Here is a 21,954-nt window from a genome sequence, read left to right on the forward strand (position 1 = left end):
AAATTGCTGATAAATGTAAATAAGAAAAAAAGGCATGTTTATATGATATTTTTATATAAATTTTTATGCTATGTGAATACCATAATCTTATATCAACATATTAATTTGGTTAATGTATTATATTAGCTTAGTTTTAGATCTACATAATCACACATACAAGTTAATTTCTTATCGTGAAATTAGAGAATTTAGTATAATTAATATAAATAAAATTTTTAAACATTATATATAGAGAGAGAGAGAGAGAATATATCATAATTTTCTGATTGATTGAGAGTAACAAAAGTCTGTTACATATCTTATGCATCATAATAAATATCAGTTTTCGTGTGAAATCACTTCAAGTCTTCACATCATTCAAGATTTTTTACTCAAAAAAATCCATTAATACATACACACTGATACGTGTTATCTACTATTTGATTATTTGGTATAACTTAGATAGAATAATAGATATTATAATTTTCACATTCCATGAAGGAATGCTTGAATCTTCTCCGAAACTTCTCTCATGGCATTATTGACTTGGGAAGAAAAGTCACTGACATTGAATGCTCCCAAGTATACTCCAATACTTTTAAAAAGCACTGTTTACTGCCCAAGTAAAACATGGAGGTGCAGCTACATCTCTACTACAGATTGAGAAAGTGAAACTTTAAACCGTTTTCCTAGCCCAATGAAAGAGACCCTCTCCTAGCTATCTTTCTTACACACCGTCTCTTCTGGGTAATCAATAACCATTAATTTGCTGTCATTCCTTGCTTGCGCCAAACTTCTGCCATACGTCAACGTGGAAGTCAGCGACGACCTTCAATACAGACAAAGTACAGCTTGTGCAAGGTGTCGCTGTTAAATTTGATCGAGACATAATGGTCTAATTTTAATTTTTCACTACAAAATTAAAAAATAAACACATAATAATCAACATTGTGCAGTGTGGAGAGGGGAGAGTGTGCATTGAGAGGGGCTGCCCCTTCCTGCACCCCATTTATTTCTTTTGCACCTCCCTAATTTTTAATACCCATTCTATCCCAAAGTTAAAAAAGAAAACCCTATCTTTAATCACCATTTTCTGCGCCACCCCGCACCTCCTCACTTCCTTTGTTGGGAGGGAAACACAGCTTCACTGGTGCGACAGACCTTTCTGGAAAGGAGAAGAAGCTCACGCGATCCAGCAGAAGGGCGTAGGTGGTGCCACCAGCGCCGATGGCTCCATTTGGGAGCTCTGCACAGAGAGTGACGCGAAGGCGACACGACCAGTGACAGCTACGAGACGATGGTCGACGGCGAGTGCGATGGCCAGAGAGAGTGACGCGATGGCGAGAGGATGATGTCGCTCAGGAGAACGAAGAAGAAGGGGCTTAATATTAAAAGATTGGAGCCCTAACCAGGTGATTTTTCCCCTCCAAACGTACTTTGATTTGGCTTCATATTTTTCTTCTTTCGAACTCGCCAAACCACTACAAACTCGCGAGTTCGAAACATTCCACCGATTTCACATCCGATTCCATCGATTCTAGTTGGAAAACGAGTTTGCTTCCGAGTTGACTCGGAAGCCATGACTAGGAACGTAAACTCGTCCGAGTTAACGAGTTAACTCGCGAGTTTGATAACTATGTTAATAACTAATGCAATGCTAGGGATCCCCAACTTTCACTGGAAAAAAATTGTCAAAAAATGTTAGTATTCAGCGTCATGATACTGTAATGAGTGATGGCATGTGTATATACATTGTGTAAAATTAAATTGTCATAAATAGTGCAAATGGTCTGTTTTTCTGTTATCATTGGCAAGTGATAAAGCTGTCTCCAAATTGGCCACTACCTCTGTCATAGTTGGCCTATCTTTTCTGTTCAAATTTACACAATTGACCGCTGTATGAGCCACTAATTCCAGTGCCTCTGCTTCTTCATTTCCATGGGGTGCTCCAACCCTTGGATCCAAAATGTTCACCATTTTCCCATCCAAAATAACATGTCGTGCAGTGTTCACCATACGTGTGCACCTATATGTCCCATACTTGAATGTAGTTTTCTTTCCTGTTAAAAGTTCAAGCAGCACAACTCCAAGCCCGTACACATCACTCTTTGCGGTAAACATACCCGTGTAAACATACTCAGCTTCTGGACTCATGAAACACGACGATTCATAACCAGATACTCTTGCCGTCCAATTAGCATCAAGAAGAATGTTAGAAGACTTGATATCCCTGTGAATAATAGTTGGAACTACATATTTATGAAGGTGTTCGATTCCCCGGGAAGCATCCAAAGCAATCTTGATCCTCATTCTCCAAGAATTCAATACACTGCTCTCCTTGTCCACATTGTTTTTGTCATGCAAATGATCATATAACGCCCCATTCTTCATGTACTCATACACCAAGAACCTTTTATCTTTCTCTTTACAGAACCCAACTAGCCCAACCAAGTGATTATGCTGTAGGCAGGGCAAAAGGGATAAATAGCCAAATAACTCTTGAAACTCCTTCATCTTAGAACTGGTTTCAGCCCTTTTGATAGCCACCTCACGACCATCAAAGAGTTTACCTTTGTGCACAACACTAATGCTTCCAGCACCAAAAATCTTGTTGTGAAGTGAGAAATTGTTGGTGGCCGCTTTAAGCTCAGCTAGGGTGAATAATCGTGTATGAACATATCCTATCCCATCCGACACTGCTTGTGATAGTCGTGCAGCAACAATTCTTTGGGTCACCGCAGAAGCAAAAGCAAAACAACTGATAGGGGATGTTTCAAAATCCGCTTCAGTAGCACTGCTACTCCTTATGGCACTGTCCACTACCGAAGCAAAACTGCGGACACGAGATTCTCCCATATCTGACGCACTCTCACTCGCTATGGCACTGTCCACTGCCCAACTAAAACTCCTTGCGTCTACTGTGATATCAGCCATCTCAATTATTATTCGTGCACTAGCTAAGTGAGTTTATGTATGTTGTAGAACACCTATATACACAATTACACTGATATACCGCGTGGAGATATGAATACGTGTACCTGTTAAGTACCATGTATTGGTTGAGAAGGTTCAAGGAAAGGAGAATATAAATACGTGTTACACGGATATACCGCGTGGAAATAATTATATATATATATATATATATATATATATATATATATTTTCATTTTATCTGAGTGTTAAAGAGTATTGATAGACATCTAGTTTTGATTAATTATTAGGGACTTAGTTCTATTCCCCCCGAACGCATCCAAATCAATCTTGATTCTCCTTCTCCAATAATTCAATACACTGCTCACCTTGTTCAATAACGCCCCATTCTTCATCTTTTCATACACCAATAACCTTTCATCTTTCTTTTTACAGAACCCAACTAGCCCAGCCAAGTGATTATGGTTTAGACGGGGCAAAGGTTGGATAAAATAAAATAAAATACACATATAAAATAAAATTATAAATCCCTAACATATCCCTTATATTTCCAAACTATATTTTTGAGAAGCCATCCACCCATAATAATACGATAAGATCTACCGTAACAGATGGCCAATGCTCTCTCCAAACAGATCACAATATCAGCCATGGATGGTCTATCTTTCCCTTTCCGATTCACACAATGGAGGGCTGTTTTGGCCACCAACTCCAATGCCTCTATCTCATTCACATCCGGTGGTCCGACCCTAGGATCCAAAATGTTGACCAATTCTCCAGCCAAAATGGCAGGCACTGCAAAGTCCACCAAACGGTGCACACTTAAGGTACCTCCATCTTCCCCATCAAGGAATATAGCTCTCTTTCCTGTTAAAAGCTCTAGCAGTACAACTCCCAGCCCATACACATCACTCTTTGCTGTCAACATATTTAGATCATAGTACTCAGGATCAATGTATCCAACTGTTCCTCCTAACTTTATTCGTCGGTAATCACACTCAGCTTCTGGACTCATCAAAGAGAATTTAAAATCAGACACTCTTGCCATCCAAGTGGCATCAAGAAGAATGTTGGAAGACTTGACGTCCCCGTGAATAAATAGTGGAACTGCGTAGTTATGAAGATATTCTATTCCTCGGGAAGCATCCAAAGCAATAGTGATCCTCATTTTCCACCGATTCAACACATTGCTACCATTTTCATGCAAATGATCATACAAGGTACCATTCTTCATGTACTCATACACCAACAGCCTCTCGTATTTCTCTTCACAGAATCCAACCAACCCAACCAAGTGTTTGTGGTGTAAACGGGACAAGAAGGTCAATGCAGATTTAATTGATGAGGTCTTTTTCTTTTGCCAGGTTTCAACCCTCTTGATTGCAACCTCACGACCATCAACGAGTTTGCCTATGTACACAACACCAAGCCTTCCAGCACCAATCTTGTTGTTGAGTGAGAAATTGTTGGTCGCTGCTACAAGCTCAGCCTGGCTGAATAATTGTAAGCCTTTAACAGCATGTTCTGTGACGTTGGACAACACTGGTGATGACCCTTCAGCAACAGTGGTGGAGTGGACCTCAGAAGTAAAACCAGGCACAGGAAAGGTTTCTAAATCTGTTCCTCCAGTACTACTACTACTACTCCTGATCACATAGTCCACTCCCGAAGCAAAACTGGAGACACGTGACGTTCGAAAATCTGCTTCAGAAGCACAACTACTTCTCAATGCATAGTCCACCACCGAAGCAAAACTATGGGGAGGGGATGCTCCGAAATTTGAGGCAGTCTCACTCCTTATGGGACTGTCCACAGCCGACCAAAAACTTGTTGCATCACCCATGTAACGAGCCATGTGAAAGTATGTACTTTGAAAGAACTCCCTTTGGATATTTATACAGAGACACTACGCTTCTCAGTTGAGAATGTTCCAAGGCAATGAGAAGGGAGAATCCACTTTAATTATTAATTATAAATTAATAGAGATTAAGTCACTCACGCTGCGTGTATCTATAGGTCCCACCTCTGTACACATCAACAAAACTTCCAGAACCAATGAATGATGTGATCATTTGAGAAATTGTTGGCAGCTGATACAAGCTCGGCCACGACGAATTCTTGAAAACCGTGTACAGAGAAAAAGGGCGTCTGGAAACATATACGAGACAATTTTATATTTATAATAAAGTATTCTTTTATCATAATTATATTCTTTAATATAATTGTTGATTTGATAAAGTGCTTTACTATAATTTAGAATTTGTTATTATATATAAGATATTATAATAAAGAGAAACAAATATCTTATGTCAGCCATATCAATTTCTCTACATTTCCACTCTCTTACCTAAGTGAATGTTTGTATGTTATACAAACAGCACGGATCCAACGCCAAAAATTCTCTTTAAAAGGTACCAATAAGATCGTTTTGCCAGATAAAAAAGAAAGTTTAAAAGAGTGCATACCAGTTAGATAAGTTATTGTTCTTCTGAGTTTATACTAATTTGTCAATACATAAATATTAATCATTCACCTTATAATAATATTATATGTTTCTACGCGTAAAGGTAAGTAACTACTTGTCAACGACTGAAAACAAAGAAAATTTTAAAATATATTAACTCTAGAACACATGAGCTTTTAAATATCAAAACCATATATCTGCCCTTTTAATATATGCAAATTTAAAATGCTGCTAAAAAATGATTAAAAAATATTTATACTTATTTTTCTGTTATGACCTACCTAATATAACTTTATTTTATTTTTCACCCAATAGAAAGTTTTATATTAACTCATTTGAAAAAAAAAATTAATTAAATTAAAAACGTTCAAAATAGTAGAATTAAATTAAAAAGTATTATGATAATTGAAAAAAAAAAGTTAATAAACATTAAGAAGATAATTGTATTGGGACAATGGTTAATAAACTGCGGACACGAGATTCTCCCATATCTGACGCACTCTCACTCGCTATGGCACTGTCCACTGCCCAACTAAAACTCCTTGCGTCAACTGCGATATCAGCCATCTCAATTATTATTTGTGCACTAGCTAAGTGAGTTTATGTATGTTATAGAACACCTATATACACAATTACATTGATATACCGCGTGGAGATATGAATACGTGTGCATGTTAAGTACGATGTATTGGTTGAGAAGGTGCAATGAAAGGAGAAGGTCAACCTTAGTCATTGATACGTTAAGTGTAATTTAAACAATTCTTGGTCAAAGATTATTATCAACAGAATATTAGTAGAATAAATCGAATCAATATTAATAGTTAATATTACCTTTATTTCTTTTCAATGGATCCTATTTATTAATTTACATTAATATCATAGTTTGTCGATGAAAAATTATAAATAAGAAAATAAATATTTTCTTTAATATGACATTATTATTTTAATTGATAACTGATTTATTATATTTTGATTATAGATAGAGCTGTCAAAACAGATAACTCGGCTTAACTCGGCTCAACCCACTACGGGTTGGTCATTTAATGACCTAACTCAACCCGATTCATTTATTAATAAGTTGAAAAATTTAAACCCGGTCCGACCCACCATGAGTTGTAGAATAAATGGGTTGGTTCATTAGCTCACTTAATTATAATTTTTTTAAATAAAAAAAATTATATATTTTTTAATTCAAATATAAATAAATTTCACTTTAAACTCTAAAGACAATTCAAAATAAAAAAAAAATCATACAATCCAAAAGCAAGCATAAAAGACGAACAAATAAGTTTTTAATATTAATCATTTTTGTATCATTTGTCCAGTTATAATATTAGAGTCTTGAATAGATAAATTTATAATAGTTTTTTCCCTTAAAACATTTTTTTTATTTCATCTATAATATAATAAAAAAAATGCTAACTAATAATATTGAAACACAAAATAATAAATAATTAAATTAAATTAGGTGGGTTCGGCTCATTACGGATTCAACCCGGATGAGTCAGGTTCTAAGTGAGTCGGATTGAAAACTAACCCACATAAAAAAAAAATTACATTTTTTTCAAAACTAACCTGTCTCAAATCCATGGTTTGCCGGATTGTCTCCTAGGTTACAACTCATTTTGATAGCATTAATTATCGATACACTTTATGCTTTTTAGTCTAATTGAATGGATGTGAATGTAAATGGAAGTTAATGATATTAATGAAGGAACCATCAAATTTTGAAAAAATAATTTTGATTAAAATTAAAAACCCTTGGCCATAATAAATTGAAAGAATGAAGATAGAACGTTTTCTTAAATAATTTATGATGACAATTTTATCATAATTTGGGTGTTAATTCAAAACTTACAAGGAAGAAATAATTATATCATTTTTTTTTCATTTTATCTGATTGTTAAAGAGTATTGATAGTCATCTAGTTTTGATTAATTATTAGGGATTAGTTCTATTCCCCTGAATGCATCCAAATCAATCTTGATTCTCCTTCTCCAATAATTCAATACACTGCTCACCTTGTCCAATAACGCCCCATTCTTCATCTTTTCATACACCAATAACCTTTCATCTTTCTCTTTACAGAACCCAACTAGCCCAGCCAAGTGATTATGGTTTAGACGGGGCAAAGGTTGGATAAAATAAAATAAAATAAAATACACAAATAAAATAAAATTATAAATCCCTAACATATCCCTTATATTTCCAAACTATATTTTCAAAATCCATCCACCCATGAATGATATGATAAGAACTACCGTAACAGATGGCCAATGCTCTCTCCAAACTGATCACAATATCAGCCATGGATGGTCTATCTTTACCTTTCCGATTCACGCAATGGAGGGCTGTTTGGGCCACCAACTCCAATGCCTCTATCTCATTCACACCCGGTGGTCCAACCCTAGGATCCAAAATGTTGACCAATTCCCCAGCCAAAATGGCAGGCACGGCAAAGTCCACCAAACGGTGCACACTTAAGGTAACTTCATCTTCCCCATCAAGGAATATAGCTTTCTTTCCTGTTAAAAGCTCTAGCAATACAACTCCCAGTCCATACACATCACTCTTTGCTGTCAACGTATTTAGATCATAGTACTCAGGATCAATGTATCCAACTGTTCCTCCTACCTTTATTCGTCGGTAATCACGCTCAGCTTCTGGACTCATCAAACACAATTTAAAATCAGACACTCTTGCCAGCCAAGTGGCATCAAGAAGAATGTTGGAAGACTTGACGTGCCCGTGAATAAATAGTGGAGCTGCATACTTATGAAGATATTCTATTCCTCGGGAAGCATCCAAAGCAATAGTGATCCTCATTTTCCACCGATTCAACGCATTGCTACCATTTTCATGCAAATGATCATACAAGGTACCATTCTTCATGTACTCATACACCAACAGCCTCTCGTATTTCTCTTCACAGAATCCAACCAACCCAACCAAGTAGTGTTTGTGGTGTAAACGGGACAAGAAGGTCAATGCAGATTTAATTGATGAGATCTTTTTCTTTTGCCAGGTTTCAACCCTCTTGATTGCAACCTCACGACCATCAACGAGTTTGCCTATGTACACAACACCAAGCCTTCCAGCACCAATCTTGTTGTTAAGTGAGAAATTGTTGGTCGCTGCTACAGCCTGGCTGAATAATTGTAAGCCTTTAACAGCATGTTCTGTGACATTGGACAACACTGGTGAGGACCCTTCAGCAACAGTGGTGGAGTAAACCCCAGAGGCAAAACCCGGCACAGGGAAGGTTTCTAAATCTGTTCCTCCACTACTACTACTCCTGCTCACATAGTCCACTCCCGAAGCAAAACTGGAGACACGGGATGTTCGAAAATCTGCTTCAGCAACAGTGGTGGAGTATACCTCAGAAGCAAGACCTGCCACAGGGAAGGTTTCTAAATCTGTTCCTTCACTACTACTACGCCTGATCACATAGTCATCCACTCCCGAAGCAAAACTGGAGACACGGGACGTTCGAAAATCAGCTTCAGCAACAGTGGTGGAGTAAGCCTCAGAAGCAAAACCAGGCACAGGGAAGGTTTCTAAATCTGTTCTTGCACTACTCCTGATCACATAGTCCACCACTCTCGAAACAAAACTGGAGACACGGGATGTTCGAAAATCTGCTTCAGAAGCACAACTACTTCTCAATGCATAGTCCACCACCGAAGAAAAACTATGGGGAGGAGATGCTCCGAAACCTGAGGCAGTCTCACTCCTTATGGCACTGTCCACAGCCGAACAAAAACTTGTTGCATCACCCATGTAACGAGCCATGTGAAAGTATATATGTACTTTGAAAGAACTCCCTTTCGATCTTTATACACAGACAATACGCGTCTCAGTTGAGAAGGTCCCACCTCTCTACACATCAACAGAGCTTCCAGAACCATAGAATGATCTGATCATTTGACAAATTGCTGGCGGCTTATACAAGCTCGGCCACGACGAATTCTTGAAAACCGTGTACAGAGAAAAATGGCGTCTGGAAACATATACGAGACAATTTTATAATATCATATATAAGATATTATAATAAAGAGAAACAAATATCTTATAATTCTTGGTCAATGCATACCAGTTAGATAAGTTAGTGTTCTTCTATGAGTTTATACCAATTCGTCAATAGATCAATATTAATCATTCACCTTATAACAGTATTATATGTTTCTACGCGTAAGGGTAAGTAACTACTAAAACAAAGAAAATTTTAAAATATATTAATTCTAGAACAAATGTGCTTTTAAATATCAAAACCATATGTCTGCCCTTTCAATATATGTAAATTTAAAATAATGCTAAAATATTTATTTTAAAATATCAAAACTTTGTTCTATTTTTCACCAAATAAAAAGTGTATGATATATGGGATAGACGGAACGGTCAAAACGGACAACATCCATAATTGTTCGGTCTGTTACTTTTGTCAACGGTCAAAACAGATTTAATGTTGGGCCAGTACTTAAGTTATTGATGTTGGGCCTGCATTTAAGTTATTATAATTGGCCGATGGTTTGAGCAAATAAGCAACCAATAAATTAATTAAAAATATTGATAACAGGATAAAGAAGTTGTTTATGAGTAAAAGACCGAACATTATTAATATTATCATGTCAGTCACTTATTTGAAAGTGGCAATATCTTTTACAGATGTCCTCCCCACGGCTCAGACTAGAAGAAACTTAGAACACGAGATTCATAGGTCAAAATACAGAAAAAATATGTCTCTCGATCCTACACAAATATATACCGAAACAGAAATGTTCATGTTAATTCATTAAAAAAAATAAATTAAAAACATTAAAAATAGTAGAATTAAATTAAAAAGTATTATGATAATTGAAATTTTTTTTATTAAACATTAAGATAATTGCAATTCATATCATATAACTTATTATTAAAATATTTTGATAAAAATAAATATAGTTCATTTTATAAAATTTATTATTTTTCTAAAAATAAGAGTATTCTTCCACCTCTATTTTGTTTCTAGAATTTTTAATTCTCTATTATCGGAGCACACTTATGACTATGAGACCTACTTATTCATCTAATTATTTTGTTAAATAGACTAAATTTTTATTTTTATTCTTTTATAGTAGTGTGATCTTTGTTTTATTAAGATCATTAAGATATGAAAATTGATCTAAGTTTTCTTTGTGTTGATAGTTTATATTATGTTCTCTATGTTTATGAATGCTTAGAGATCAAAGAAGTTATGTTGTGTTATTAAATGAGTAAGGAAAGTTAATTAAATAAATTTGATTGTGTCTTGTTATAGAATCATGGTTTAATTTTGATTTGTATTAATTGGATTTGATGTATGGTATAAATTGGTTAGTTGAGAACGTGAATTGAATTAATGATTTGGGGATAAAGGTTGTTATGTGAAATTCTGAATTTAAGATGATTATTTTTTAGGAATTGATAACATTATTGATGAAAGCTATTGACGAGGGATTCTTACAATACATGAGACATTTGAATGGTTAAATTGGTGCTTCTTAAAAAGAGAAAGTTAAATTGTAAAATATATGTTATATTTAGTGATGAATAGTTCAACAAAAATTAAATGGATTAATTAAAGCTTATAAAATCAAATCGATTAATTTGTCATAACTTTTATGAACGGATTTCAACTTGTTGATATATTGTAGATAAAGACAATTTTTTGGGGACGAATTGAATCATTTTTGAACGGAAAAAATCACGTAATTTTGTACTTAAAAGGGGATGGTCAATGAACTATTTTTTAATTAATTTTTTTAAATAAATAGAATGTTTTAATAGCATTAAAGTTACTATATTACGGAGTTTTATTCTAGTGACATTATTGGTGATGAACTTTTTCATTAATTAGCATCTTTCAATAAAATCATTCTAATAATTTACGCAAAAATAATATTATAAGAAAACATAGTATAGTATATTTAAATTGAAATTTTCGGAATATACCGAAAATATTAATGAGAAATTCATATAGAAAAAAAATGAAAATATTAAATAGTTTACAAATATATATCAGAATGAAGTAAATATGAAATTTAGAAAGAATGAATGAGAACTCAGAATACTTCCCCCTAGCACAAGAAATAAGCTAAAGCCCTCTCCAAATTGACCACAACTTGAGAAATGGTTGGTCTAAACTTCCCTACCACATTTACACAATTCATGGCAGTATGAGCCACTAACTCCACAGCCTCTGCTTCACCGAGATAGGGTTCTCCAATCCTTGTATCCAAAATTTTCACAAAATCTCCACCCAAAATAGCAGCCTCTGCAAAGGGTACATGTAATATGGTGCCTCTATTTTTCCTACTTTGCCCATATGCAGCTCTCTTTCCTGTTAGAAGTTCAAGCAACACAACTCCAAATCCATACACATCACTCTTTTCTGTCAACGCACCAAAAGTTGAGTACTCAGGATCAATGTATCCAATGCTTCCTGCTACCTTCCCAAAGTTACACACCTTTGCCGTCCAGGTAGCATCAAGAAGAATGTTGGAAGGCTTGATATCTCCATGAACAGTATATGGAATTCCATACTTATGAAGATATTCTATTCCTCGGGAAGCATCCAAAGCAATTTTTATCCTTATCTCCCACGAATTCAACACATTGATCCGCTTGTCATGTAAATGATCATTCAACGATCCATTCTTCATGCACTCGTACACCAACACTCTTTCATCTTTCTCTACACACAAGCCAACCAGCCCAACCAAGTTCTTGGGGCGTAAACCGGGCAAAAAGGTCGAACTAGACATTCTCCTCCACCAGAAGGCCTCTTCAGGCGTTCTACTCAACCCCGTTTCTACCCTTTCTATTGCAACCTCACTACCATCAACGAGTTTGCCTATGTACACAACACTATAGCTTCCAACACAAATCCTGTTGCCCGCTGAGAAATTGTCGGTGGCTGCTGCAAGCTCAACTAGGCTGAATAATTGAAAATCAGGCACGGGGGAATGAGACATTCCCAAATCTCCATTGGCATTCTCCACTGTCGAAGCAAAACCATGCTCGGGCAAGGCTCTAAAATCGCCTCCAGTACTTCTCATCGCATTCTCCACTGCAGAAGCAAAACCATGCACGAGCAATGCTCCCAAATCTCCTCCTGTACTTCTCATCGCATTCTCCACTGCCGAAGCAAAACCATGCACGGGCATTGCTCCCAAGTCTCCTCCAACACTTCTCATCGCATTGTTCACTATAGAAGCAAATCCATGAACAGGTAATGCTCCAAAATCTCCTCCAATACTACTCAAAGCATTCTCCACTGCCAAAGAAAAATCCTGCAAAGGAAATCCTCCCAAATCTCCTCCGATACTTCTGAGAGCATTTTCCACTATCGAAGCAAAACCGTGCACAAGGGATGCTCCTGAATTCGCCATATATGCAATGTATTTTTCTTTTTCCTCTTGCCTCAACTGTGAAACTAATATATTTATAGTTGCTACAAATTTTCAGAAGATTAAATACTACAACTGGAAACAATATAAGTCAAAATCACTCAAAAGATTATCACCGACTTTGTAAATGGGCGGTGGATGATTTAACTTTAAAAATAGCACTACCATTGTATGGGTAAGGGAGAAAAGCAATATTTTTTTTCTTTTTCTACAAGGTATCCACAGTTAATATAGAATGTTTTACCATATTTTAATATAATACATATATTATATTGGATTTAAATATATTAGTATAATAATAAATACATAATGAATTAGTAAAAAAAATACACGTATATTATATTAAAATATTGTAAAAAGTTTAGGTTAAAATATTTTTTTCTTTGTACAAAGATCCTCAAAAGTCCTAAACTAAACTAATCAAACGCCAATAAACATTAACGTCATTTAGCCTTCACTGTTCTTTATTTTTTTTTATTTTTCAAATATAAAAGTTAACTTTTTCTTTTACTATTTTAGTCATACAATATGGTATAGTCATTTTCTGAAACACTGACAGTGACTGAGCCAGGGCGAATTTGTTGAGAAGGTTCGAGCCAAAGCAAGGGTAACCTTCCAGCAGTTTCCTCGTTCATCGTTGTGGAGGCCAACTGCTCCCACCACCCCCCAAGTTACTAAAACAAAAACCAACCTACTCATTGGGATGAAAATTCATATTTAAGAATTTTAACTATGCGGTCAATTACTACTAAATTATTCGTAATTTTTTTAAATGTTAAAAAATTAAAATTTATAAGTGTTTAATTTTGAAAATAAGTTGCAAATTATTTCCATTTAAAAAGTAGAAAAAGCATTTGTAAACAAATTACCTAATTTTATTTTTTCCTTATCGAGTGTTTCTCTGGGCCTCATGCATGGGCCTGGACACGGATCAACTCATTCTTGGTTGGGCCAATATCCCCTGTCTTCGTAAATAAATTTACTTTCTCCACCCTATCAAATTTCTTGGTGCGCCCCCAAAAACCTTCAAGAAAATTATTTCCGTAACGGTGATTGTCTACCGGAAAAAAAAAATTCAATATTTGTTTTAATGTGTTCCGGAAAATGAATCCGGAAAGATAGGATTGAGGGATATGGTTAGTAACAGTCATAAATTTATAATGAATATTTTCTCAACAAAATATATTCTTATATTTAAAATTGGAATATACAATATACAAATGTAAGTCACCTTCTTCTCCTTTTACCAATTAAAAATTCTAAATATTTTATTTATTATTTCATTTAAAGGGACATTTCACAACTTTCATAATTAAAAAAAAGTCTCTTGATCATCTAATATACATACACGGTGTGTATTATATATATAAAACTTATAGAATCAAATTCATTTAGTTATTCTGAATTTTATTATAAAGAGTTATATATTCGATTTTATTTATTAATTATAATTTTAACAATATAAAAAATATTTATTCTGTACCATGCACACAACGAACTGCTAATTATGTATATGTGTGAGTATTATCCGTAGAAAATAAAATTTTGAACTTCTCATTACACATGAAGAGGATATATTGCAGATAAGAATATATCGAATAATAAGTCTCGAAATAAAATAGAATGTGAAACATGTTCACATGTCAAACATTAATGCAAAGCGTGGTAAACATTGAAATGGGTAAATATATGTAGCTCAAACTTGACTTGTTCTTTTAAGAAAGTTGAGTCCTGTAGCTTCCAAAATGGAAATAAGTTGATTAGGGAGGAGTGAGGAAGAGACAAAATCAGAGTTGAATTTGTAGTCTGATAAATGAAGAAGACCAAAATGTGAGACCAAGTCCTGAAGATATAGAAGATAAAGGGTAGATCAGAAAAGCAGAGGCAGAAAAGTGAATTCAAAGGTCGTTTGGTGGGTGGCTCGTTTATATTACAAAATTATTGCCGTGTAATAAAAAAACAATTAATAGGCATTAATGAAGCCGCTGCTTAATTTGGTGTTTCATTGCGCTGCGTCAACGTGGAAGTCAACAAAGACATTTCAAAGAGAGCCAAAGCTACTAACCTGGGGACCATGCTTAGAATCGTGAAAGGGATTTATCATAATGCATTGCAAAACTCAACTTCTCAAATCAGACCGCAACTTTTCTTCTTCACTCTGCAACGTTCCCCTAATCCCCACAAATACATTTGCGTTCTATATTGTAAATTCTACAATCTACAAATTACAGCATAATATACTCTAAATCTTTACAGGCACGGAATACCCATATTGGAAAGAATGAATCAAGATATGAAATTGAGAAAAATGAATAAGAATTCACAAAATTTTCAATATTTTGTCCCCTTTCCCGGGGCTGAACTTTTATCATTCTGAAACAACAGAGATAGAGCCACTGGAAATGGTATCGTGGCTACTCTCACAAATATCCAAAGCTCTCTCTAAATTGACCACAATGTCAGCCATGGTTGGTCTATCTTTCCCTTCCAAATTCACACAATGGACAGCTGTATAGGCCACTAATTCCACTGCCTCTGCCTCGTTCACATCGGGTGGTCCAACCCTTGCATCCAAAATTTTCACCAATTCTCCAGCCAATATACGAGGCACTGCAAAGTCCACCACACTTAGTGGGCTGCCTCCATCTTCCCCATACTTGAATATAGCTCTCTTTCCTGTTAAAAGTTCCAGCAGTACAACTCCCAGCCCATACACATCACTCTTTGCCGTCAATACATTTAAACCGTAGTACTCCGGATCGATGTATCCAACGGTTCCTGCTGCCTTCATTGGTCGGTGATCACGGTCGGGTTCTGGACTCATCATAGACAATCCAAAATCTGATACTCTTGCCGTCCAAGTAGCATCAATAAGAATGTTAGAAGACTTTATGTCTCTGTGAATAATTGATGGAACTGCATAATTATGAAGATACTCTATTCCCCGGGCAGCATCCAAAGCAATTTTTATCCTCATTTTCCAATAATTCAACACACTGTTACCCTTCTCCACGTTGTTCTTGTCATGCAAATGATCATACAGCGCCCCATTCTTCATGTACTCATACACCAAGAGCCTCTCATCTTTCTCTTCGCAGAACCCAACCAGTCCAACCAAGTGCTTGTGGTGTAGGCGAGACAAGAAAGCCAATTCAGACTCGAATGCACTTTCCTTCTCTTGAAACTTCTTCATCTTGGAACCAGTTTCACCCCTCTTGATTGCCACCTCGCGTCCATCCGCGAGTTTGCCTTTGTACACAACACCAAAGCTTCCAGCTCCGATCTTGTTTTCTGGTGAGAAATTGTCGGTGGCTGCCACAAGCTCGGCCAGGGTGAACTCCTCGGCCCTGTCTGGGTGCTTCGTTGATGACGTTCCACTCCTCTGGCGTCTCATTATCATTGAAGTCTGACGCATAATCATAGACGATATTGAAGAATTGCTATTATTAGAAGCACCCCCACCGTTTGAACCACTGCTACCTCTTGTGATTGTAGGCTGCACAGAATTGTGAACTTTCTTCTTCCCAAAACAAACTCCACTCCACAAGCAATAAACTATAGTGCATATTCCAGCAAAAGCTCCCACAGAACCGATAATAGCAAATGCCAATAACCCGTTTGTCAAGGTCTTTGATCGCGTTGACGAAGGTGGTGGCGGTGGTGGTGATGGTGGCGGCGGTGACATTGATGGTGGAGGCGGTGACGGTGATGGCGGCGGTGGAGCTGTTGTTTGAGGCTTACAAGTCATTGGTTTACAAATGTTACCAGAGCCAGAGCATAGAGATTGAGAATCAAGATATGAACCACACTCTCCACAGGAAGATTGAACACAAGACCCTGGAAGAACAGGTGGAAAAGGAAGCTCAAACGTCGAACTATTAGACCAACCAGGACCCCAACACACCACTGTCAAATTGTTTGTTGTCAATCCACAAACAAAATTAGACCCAGAAACAATTACCTCAAAGGAAACTCCATCGGTAACATTAGTCCCCGAGAATCCCCCATTGCCACCCCAACACACAACCGAACCATTCAATCCTCTTATAGCACAGCCATGTTCGGCTCCAAGCGCCACCGCAGAATACTCAAAAGCCCCACCTTGAGGAAAATCAAGTTGTCCAGAATCGTTATTTCCTCCACATGCCACAAACCCCGTTGAGTTCAATCCACAAACATGTGAACCACCTGCGACAAGACTCAGCATGGACATGTTCCCAAATGCATTCTCAATCCGTCCCGATAAATCCGAAACGCTGGTGTCTCCCCAGCACCGAACCCGTGAATTATTCCTCAAAATTCCGCAAGAGAAGCCAGACCCAGATGAGATTGAAGAGAATGTATCAGTCACAGAAGGAAGCCGAAACGTGTCACCGGTTCTCCAGCACTTGGCCGTGCCACCACCCACCTCGGTGGCGCAAACGTGGGTATCCCCAACGGCCAGATTCTCCAATGGAACAGAACTATCGTTGTAAAGCCTTCTCCTTTCGAAGGAAGAGCTTGTGTTCCAACAAATCAAATCGGAGTTACTTGACCTTAGGCCACAGAAGTAGTTCCTCCCACCCGAAATCATTGAAAAACTAACGTTGGGAATGATGTAGACATTCTGCCCCTGACGGTAACACTGAATGCGGCGAATGGACTCGCCTGCCACGACGGCGCACACGGTGGTGGAGGCGTCAGAGACGGCAAGGGTAGCGCCGGAACCGAGGCCATGGGAAGAGCGTGGCAGAGAGAGTATAAGCAGGGCGGCGACGACGAGACAGAGGGGCACGGAGGAGGAAGGTAGTGTTTTCATTTAAAAGAATGGAAAATTATGCAAAGTTGATTTTTCTGCTTCATTGGCAGAGTTGGTTTGGTTTACGAGAAGAAGGAAGAAGAAGAAGAAGAAGGTATATGGTGGGAAATTTGAGGGAGTAGTTGTGGACTCTTGAATCTGTAATATTGCAAAGACATTTCTTCTCCTCTTCGTGTTCAATCTCTCTACTCCTTTTCGTTTTTTTCCTTGAGTCCTGTTTGGCTTTATAATTAATAAAGCCTTTATTCATTTTTTTCTCTCTACTTTTTATCTACTACAAATTCTATATATATAAGAACCAAAAAATTAAGATTTAGAAGAGGAAAAAATTACGCCGATAATATACGTTTATTACATTTATAGCTATTTAGAGATCATTATTACATGTGCAAAATCACAGAGCTTGTTTATTGTTAATAACGTTAGTTTACAGTAAATTGGGGGTCTGAGGTATAATTTAATTATTGAAAAAAAAAATTGGTTCATTTTAAAACAGGTAAAATATATAAATGAATCTTTAAAGTATCATAATCTAAAGGTAAAATGTTTTAAATTAAATTAAATGTAAAATTAATTCATACAATTATATTACGATAGCCAAATGCTTTTAGAATCTTATCTACATGATGTAGCGGTAAGAACTTTTACATTGAAGCTAAATCTAAGTACTCCATAAATTCAAGAATCAAGTTTGTGACCCCGAATTGAATTAATTGTTTGTCGGATTATAATTGAACCAAACATGGCCTTTGGGACCAACAACGAACGAAGAAGGGCCAAAAGGACTTTCGAGGAAAGGAACGCAACGTGTCAGTTTTATAGTTATTTGAAATGCAAGGCGTTACCATCAGTTTCTATTTTTATTTTAAGTATAATTGTCGTGTCACATATTTTTAACACTTTATGTTGTTTGGGTTTTATCAGATTATAATATTATAACTTAAAAATTAAGAATGTGTTTACATTATATTAAGATTACAAATATTCTTTTAAGTTATAAATTTATAATCTTAATATTACTGGTATGACGTCCACGTGTCTCTCTCTAATGGGAAGAAGCAGCGTGAAAGACATGGGTTTAATTATCACAGTTTGACCGTAATCATAGAACGGAAAAAAAGGCTGCTGATTTTTTTATTTTATATTTAAATCCCGTATCTTATTTTTTTTTATTTTACTTTTAAATCCTACGTTTTAATTTGGATGATTGAGGTCTTGCATGGATTTTCAAATTTGGTACCTAAACGCAATTATTTAATTAATCTCCTGTTTTAATCTATCATTAATTTAATTAAAATTGACTGAGATGAATATTCTAAAGCAATAGCAATGGTTTTATTATCTTTCAAATTCAAACAGGAGACCCAGACTCAGAATGAGAGGGTCAAACTAAACGACCGATTCTTTAAAGTGTTTGGTCGCAAATAGGTATCACACCCAAGAACTGCTACCAGTTATGCTATAATTATCTTCCTTTATAAGGTAAAAATTTACAATTATTCATGTCTTTAATACTTCATAATATAAAATTCGTATTTGATTTTCATTTTAATAGAATAATAAATATATCAAAAGCGTAATTATTTAATGAATATTTAAATGTAAAAAATGTTATATTACTTAAAATTCAATATTAGTTTTTTTTAAGTTTAAATTAAATGATAATCAATGAATTATAATTATATAAATTTTTATAGAACATTGAAATGGATATCTGCATATACGTATATTTAAAGATATATCAAATAAATAAAAGATATTTTAATAATTTAAAATAGAATAAAATAGTTCACATATATATATATATATATATATATATATATACATAATTTTAAAATTTTGATATTATTTCTACGAAATTCTTATTCAATCATCTTTTTTTACGATTATAAAGATGGAATTGAATAATATCTGTTATTATATGTTTATTTCACATTTTAGTTACACTAAAAAAGCAACTACGAAGAAAATGAGAGGTTGGAACTTTCCTAGTGGGTCACTTCAAATTTTGGGTTGAAAACCAAATCTTGATGAGGATGAGTCAAATAAGTACAACTAAGGGCTCAAAATTTAGTGCTAAAGTTGATTATAGTGAAAAACAGACAACATTTATCCTACTTATGTTCTTTAAAAAAATGCTCAAAATGAATCACCATTGCACGTGCTTCGTTATTTAAAACTTTTATTTATTTTTTATCAGTTTATTATATTCAAAGAGGGATGGTCTGAATCCTCTTTAAATTAATAATAAACAGGGTTTATTTTATGAATGCGTCGTGTGTATGATTTTTTTTTTCTATACATATAGGTATAATTTAAAAAAAAAAAAACATGTTCCAAATTGGAAATAGTACATATATGTTAATTTTTCTTCAGCGAGCTGAGGTAGAATGTTGCGGAAAACACTAAATTTTCTTTGTTTGGTGAATTTTTAAGAACGAGTCTCTCACACTTGTGAATTACATTCTGATCCCTCTCCACTTGAATAAACAGCACAAGAAATGAACTAAGAAAGGAATTCAAAAATCCAACCTATCAAACAAGATGTGCGTAGAAACTCTTATTTTAATCATACAAATTTTAACATTATAATTTCATTGTAAATACGAGGAAGAGTCAAGAATAAAACATTAGATAGGTCTTCAGATAACTATTATTTTTATCTTACTTAATTTGTCCATCTCCATCAACATTAGTCTATCCATGGATACATTTTGGGTGAAGGAAAGTCCAAATTTGACCAGATTAATCAGTCTAGAAACCTTATTTTTGTTTGTTCTAAGTTATTTTTGCTATGTATGGATAAAGCTGCAGAAAACAAAAATGTTTTCCTTTTCATCTTGCTTCAAACTGAAACAGACAACTACTGTTACCTTATTTTGACAAATTTCTTTGTAATAATAAAGAGATAAAACGTATAACTCTCTGCATATTTAATCGGCTAAACATGTGGGGTAATTAATATTTTCGTACAGTTTTTCGCATAAACATAAAACATTAAAGAAAATGTTTTTATAACAATTTTTTTTCAATTTTCTTACAACAGTTTATATAACAAATTATGATTAGTCTGTTTTAAATATATAAATCAATAAAATAATAATACATAATTCATTATCAAAAAGTTGATAAAAAAAATTATTAATACGTCGGGATCCAAACATTAATATGTAAAGACACTTTATAACTTTAAGTTATATCGTATTTGCAAAACGAAAAGAGGAAGAGAAAAAGAGAACAGAAAACACGGAGAGATTAATCTAGATAAGGTTGAAAAAACAAAACCAAAAGTACCCTTAGAACAGTTTTGTATGAAAAGTGCGATTCTGATGTGCATGTGTGCGTGCCATTTTTTTAAGGTTAAAGTAATGGGACAAGAGGTAAGAAAACAGCAAACAAAAGGCTACAAGACAGTATGGTGCGAGTATAATCATAGCTGCTGCAAAAGTTTAGCGCAATGACAATACAAAAATGAAGTATAAGTTAACCATAAATCTTTACAAGTTAGATTCTACTAAATAAATTGTTAAATACTACTGGAATACAAACAACCTTTGCAATCAAAACTTCGATGTAATCAATATATGTTATGTAAATGTGCATTTGTTTAATCTTGTGGGCAAATCATGTCTGCAATCGATGCACAGACCATGTTCGTGTGTCATTTTCAAGGGTAGTACTACTTGGGTTTGAATCTAAAGTACTGAATTTGAACAATCATAACTATAACCCACAGAGCAAAACTAAATCAATGCCTTTGGTACCACAAATCACTCAATATGATATTCATATATGTGATATACCAGCCTGACGTGTAGAATAATTAACAATTGAAAGCAGTCTTTGAAGTCAAAAGAAGACGTTCTGACACCAAAATTGAATTATTGCCCAAGATTAAATAAAAGCTATATAATCAATACTATTTAAACAATAAAAAAAGAGAAAAGAACAAGAGCAACATGAAATCTTTGCACTTTTTTTTATCAAGGTATTAAGGGATTTTGCATAGAACTACAGAGACAGGCGAAGCTGGAAATAGTAGCTTCCCTTTTGAAAAGAAATTGTGTTAGGTTGCAAAGCATTCATTAATTAATGGTTGATTCTTTCACAGAACTGTTAGTATAGATTAAATTGACTTCCCACTGATTAAGTGTGTTTGAATCATAATTTAAAACTTTGTCAAATGGAAAAACACATTTCAAATGTTAAAAATTGAAAACAGGTATTTTGTTTCATTGATATAAACATCAGGTATGTTGAGCTATCTTTGTTCAAACACATCCAAAATTATTGGAGGCCTTAAATACAATTTATGACCAACAAATACTATGAATTAAAAATATGTTGAAGTTAGG

At 35.0% G+C, this 21,954-nt stretch overlaps 5 protein-coding genes across 5 annotated transcripts; all 5 read right to left on the minus strand.

Moving 5' to 3' along the window:
• Positions 1-381: 381 nt before the first annotated feature.
• Positions 382-2,913, minus strand: LOC108328975 (putative serine/threonine-protein kinase-like protein CCR3). The gene has a single exon (XM_017562912.2). It carries the CDS (start codon positions 2,911-2,913, stop codon positions 1,750-1,752), a length of 1,164 nt encoding a protein of 387 aa, XP_017418401.2. The 3' UTR covers positions 382-1,749.
• Positions 2,914-3,244: 331 nt separating this feature from the next.
• On the minus strand, positions 3,245-5,130 carry LOC128195570 (putative serine/threonine-protein kinase-like protein CCR3). Its single transcript, XM_052873558.1, has one exon. It carries the CDS (start codon positions 4,763-4,765, stop codon positions 3,431-3,433), a length of 1,335 nt encoding a protein of 444 aa, XP_052729518.1. The 5' UTR covers positions 4,766-5,130; the 3' UTR covers positions 3,245-3,430.
• Positions 5,131-7,344: 2,214 nt separating this feature from the next.
• On the minus strand, positions 7,345-9,385 carry LOC128195569 (putative serine/threonine-protein kinase-like protein CCR3). Its single transcript, XM_052873557.1, has one exon. It carries the CDS (start codon positions 9,164-9,166, stop codon positions 7,553-7,555), a length of 1,614 nt encoding a protein of 537 aa, XP_052729517.1. The 5' UTR covers positions 9,167-9,385; the 3' UTR covers positions 7,345-7,552.
• A 2,084-nt stretch (positions 9,386-11,469) lies between these two features.
• Positions 11,470-12,783, minus strand: LOC108327650 (putative serine/threonine-protein kinase-like protein CCR3). The gene has a single exon (XM_017561335.2). It carries the CDS (start codon positions 12,781-12,783, stop codon positions 11,470-11,472), a length of 1,314 nt encoding a protein of 437 aa, XP_017416824.2.
• Positions 12,784-14,923: 2,140 nt separating this feature from the next.
• LOC108328974 (putative serine/threonine-protein kinase-like protein CCR3) lies at positions 14,924-17,811 on the minus strand. The gene has a single exon (XM_017562911.2). The coding sequence runs from the start codon at positions 17,597-17,599 to the stop codon at positions 15,170-15,172; it is 2,430 nt and encodes an 809-aa protein (XP_017418400.1). The 5' UTR covers positions 17,600-17,811; the 3' UTR covers positions 14,924-15,169.
• Between the last annotated feature and the right edge of the window lie 4,143 nt (positions 17,812-21,954).

This window comes from Vigna angularis, chromosome 2, assembly GCF_016808095.1.
Source record: "Vigna angularis cultivar LongXiaoDou No.4 chromosome 2, ASM1680809v1, whole genome shotgun sequence".
NCBI lineage: Eukaryota > Viridiplantae > Streptophyta > Magnoliopsida > Fabales > Fabaceae > Vigna > Vigna angularis.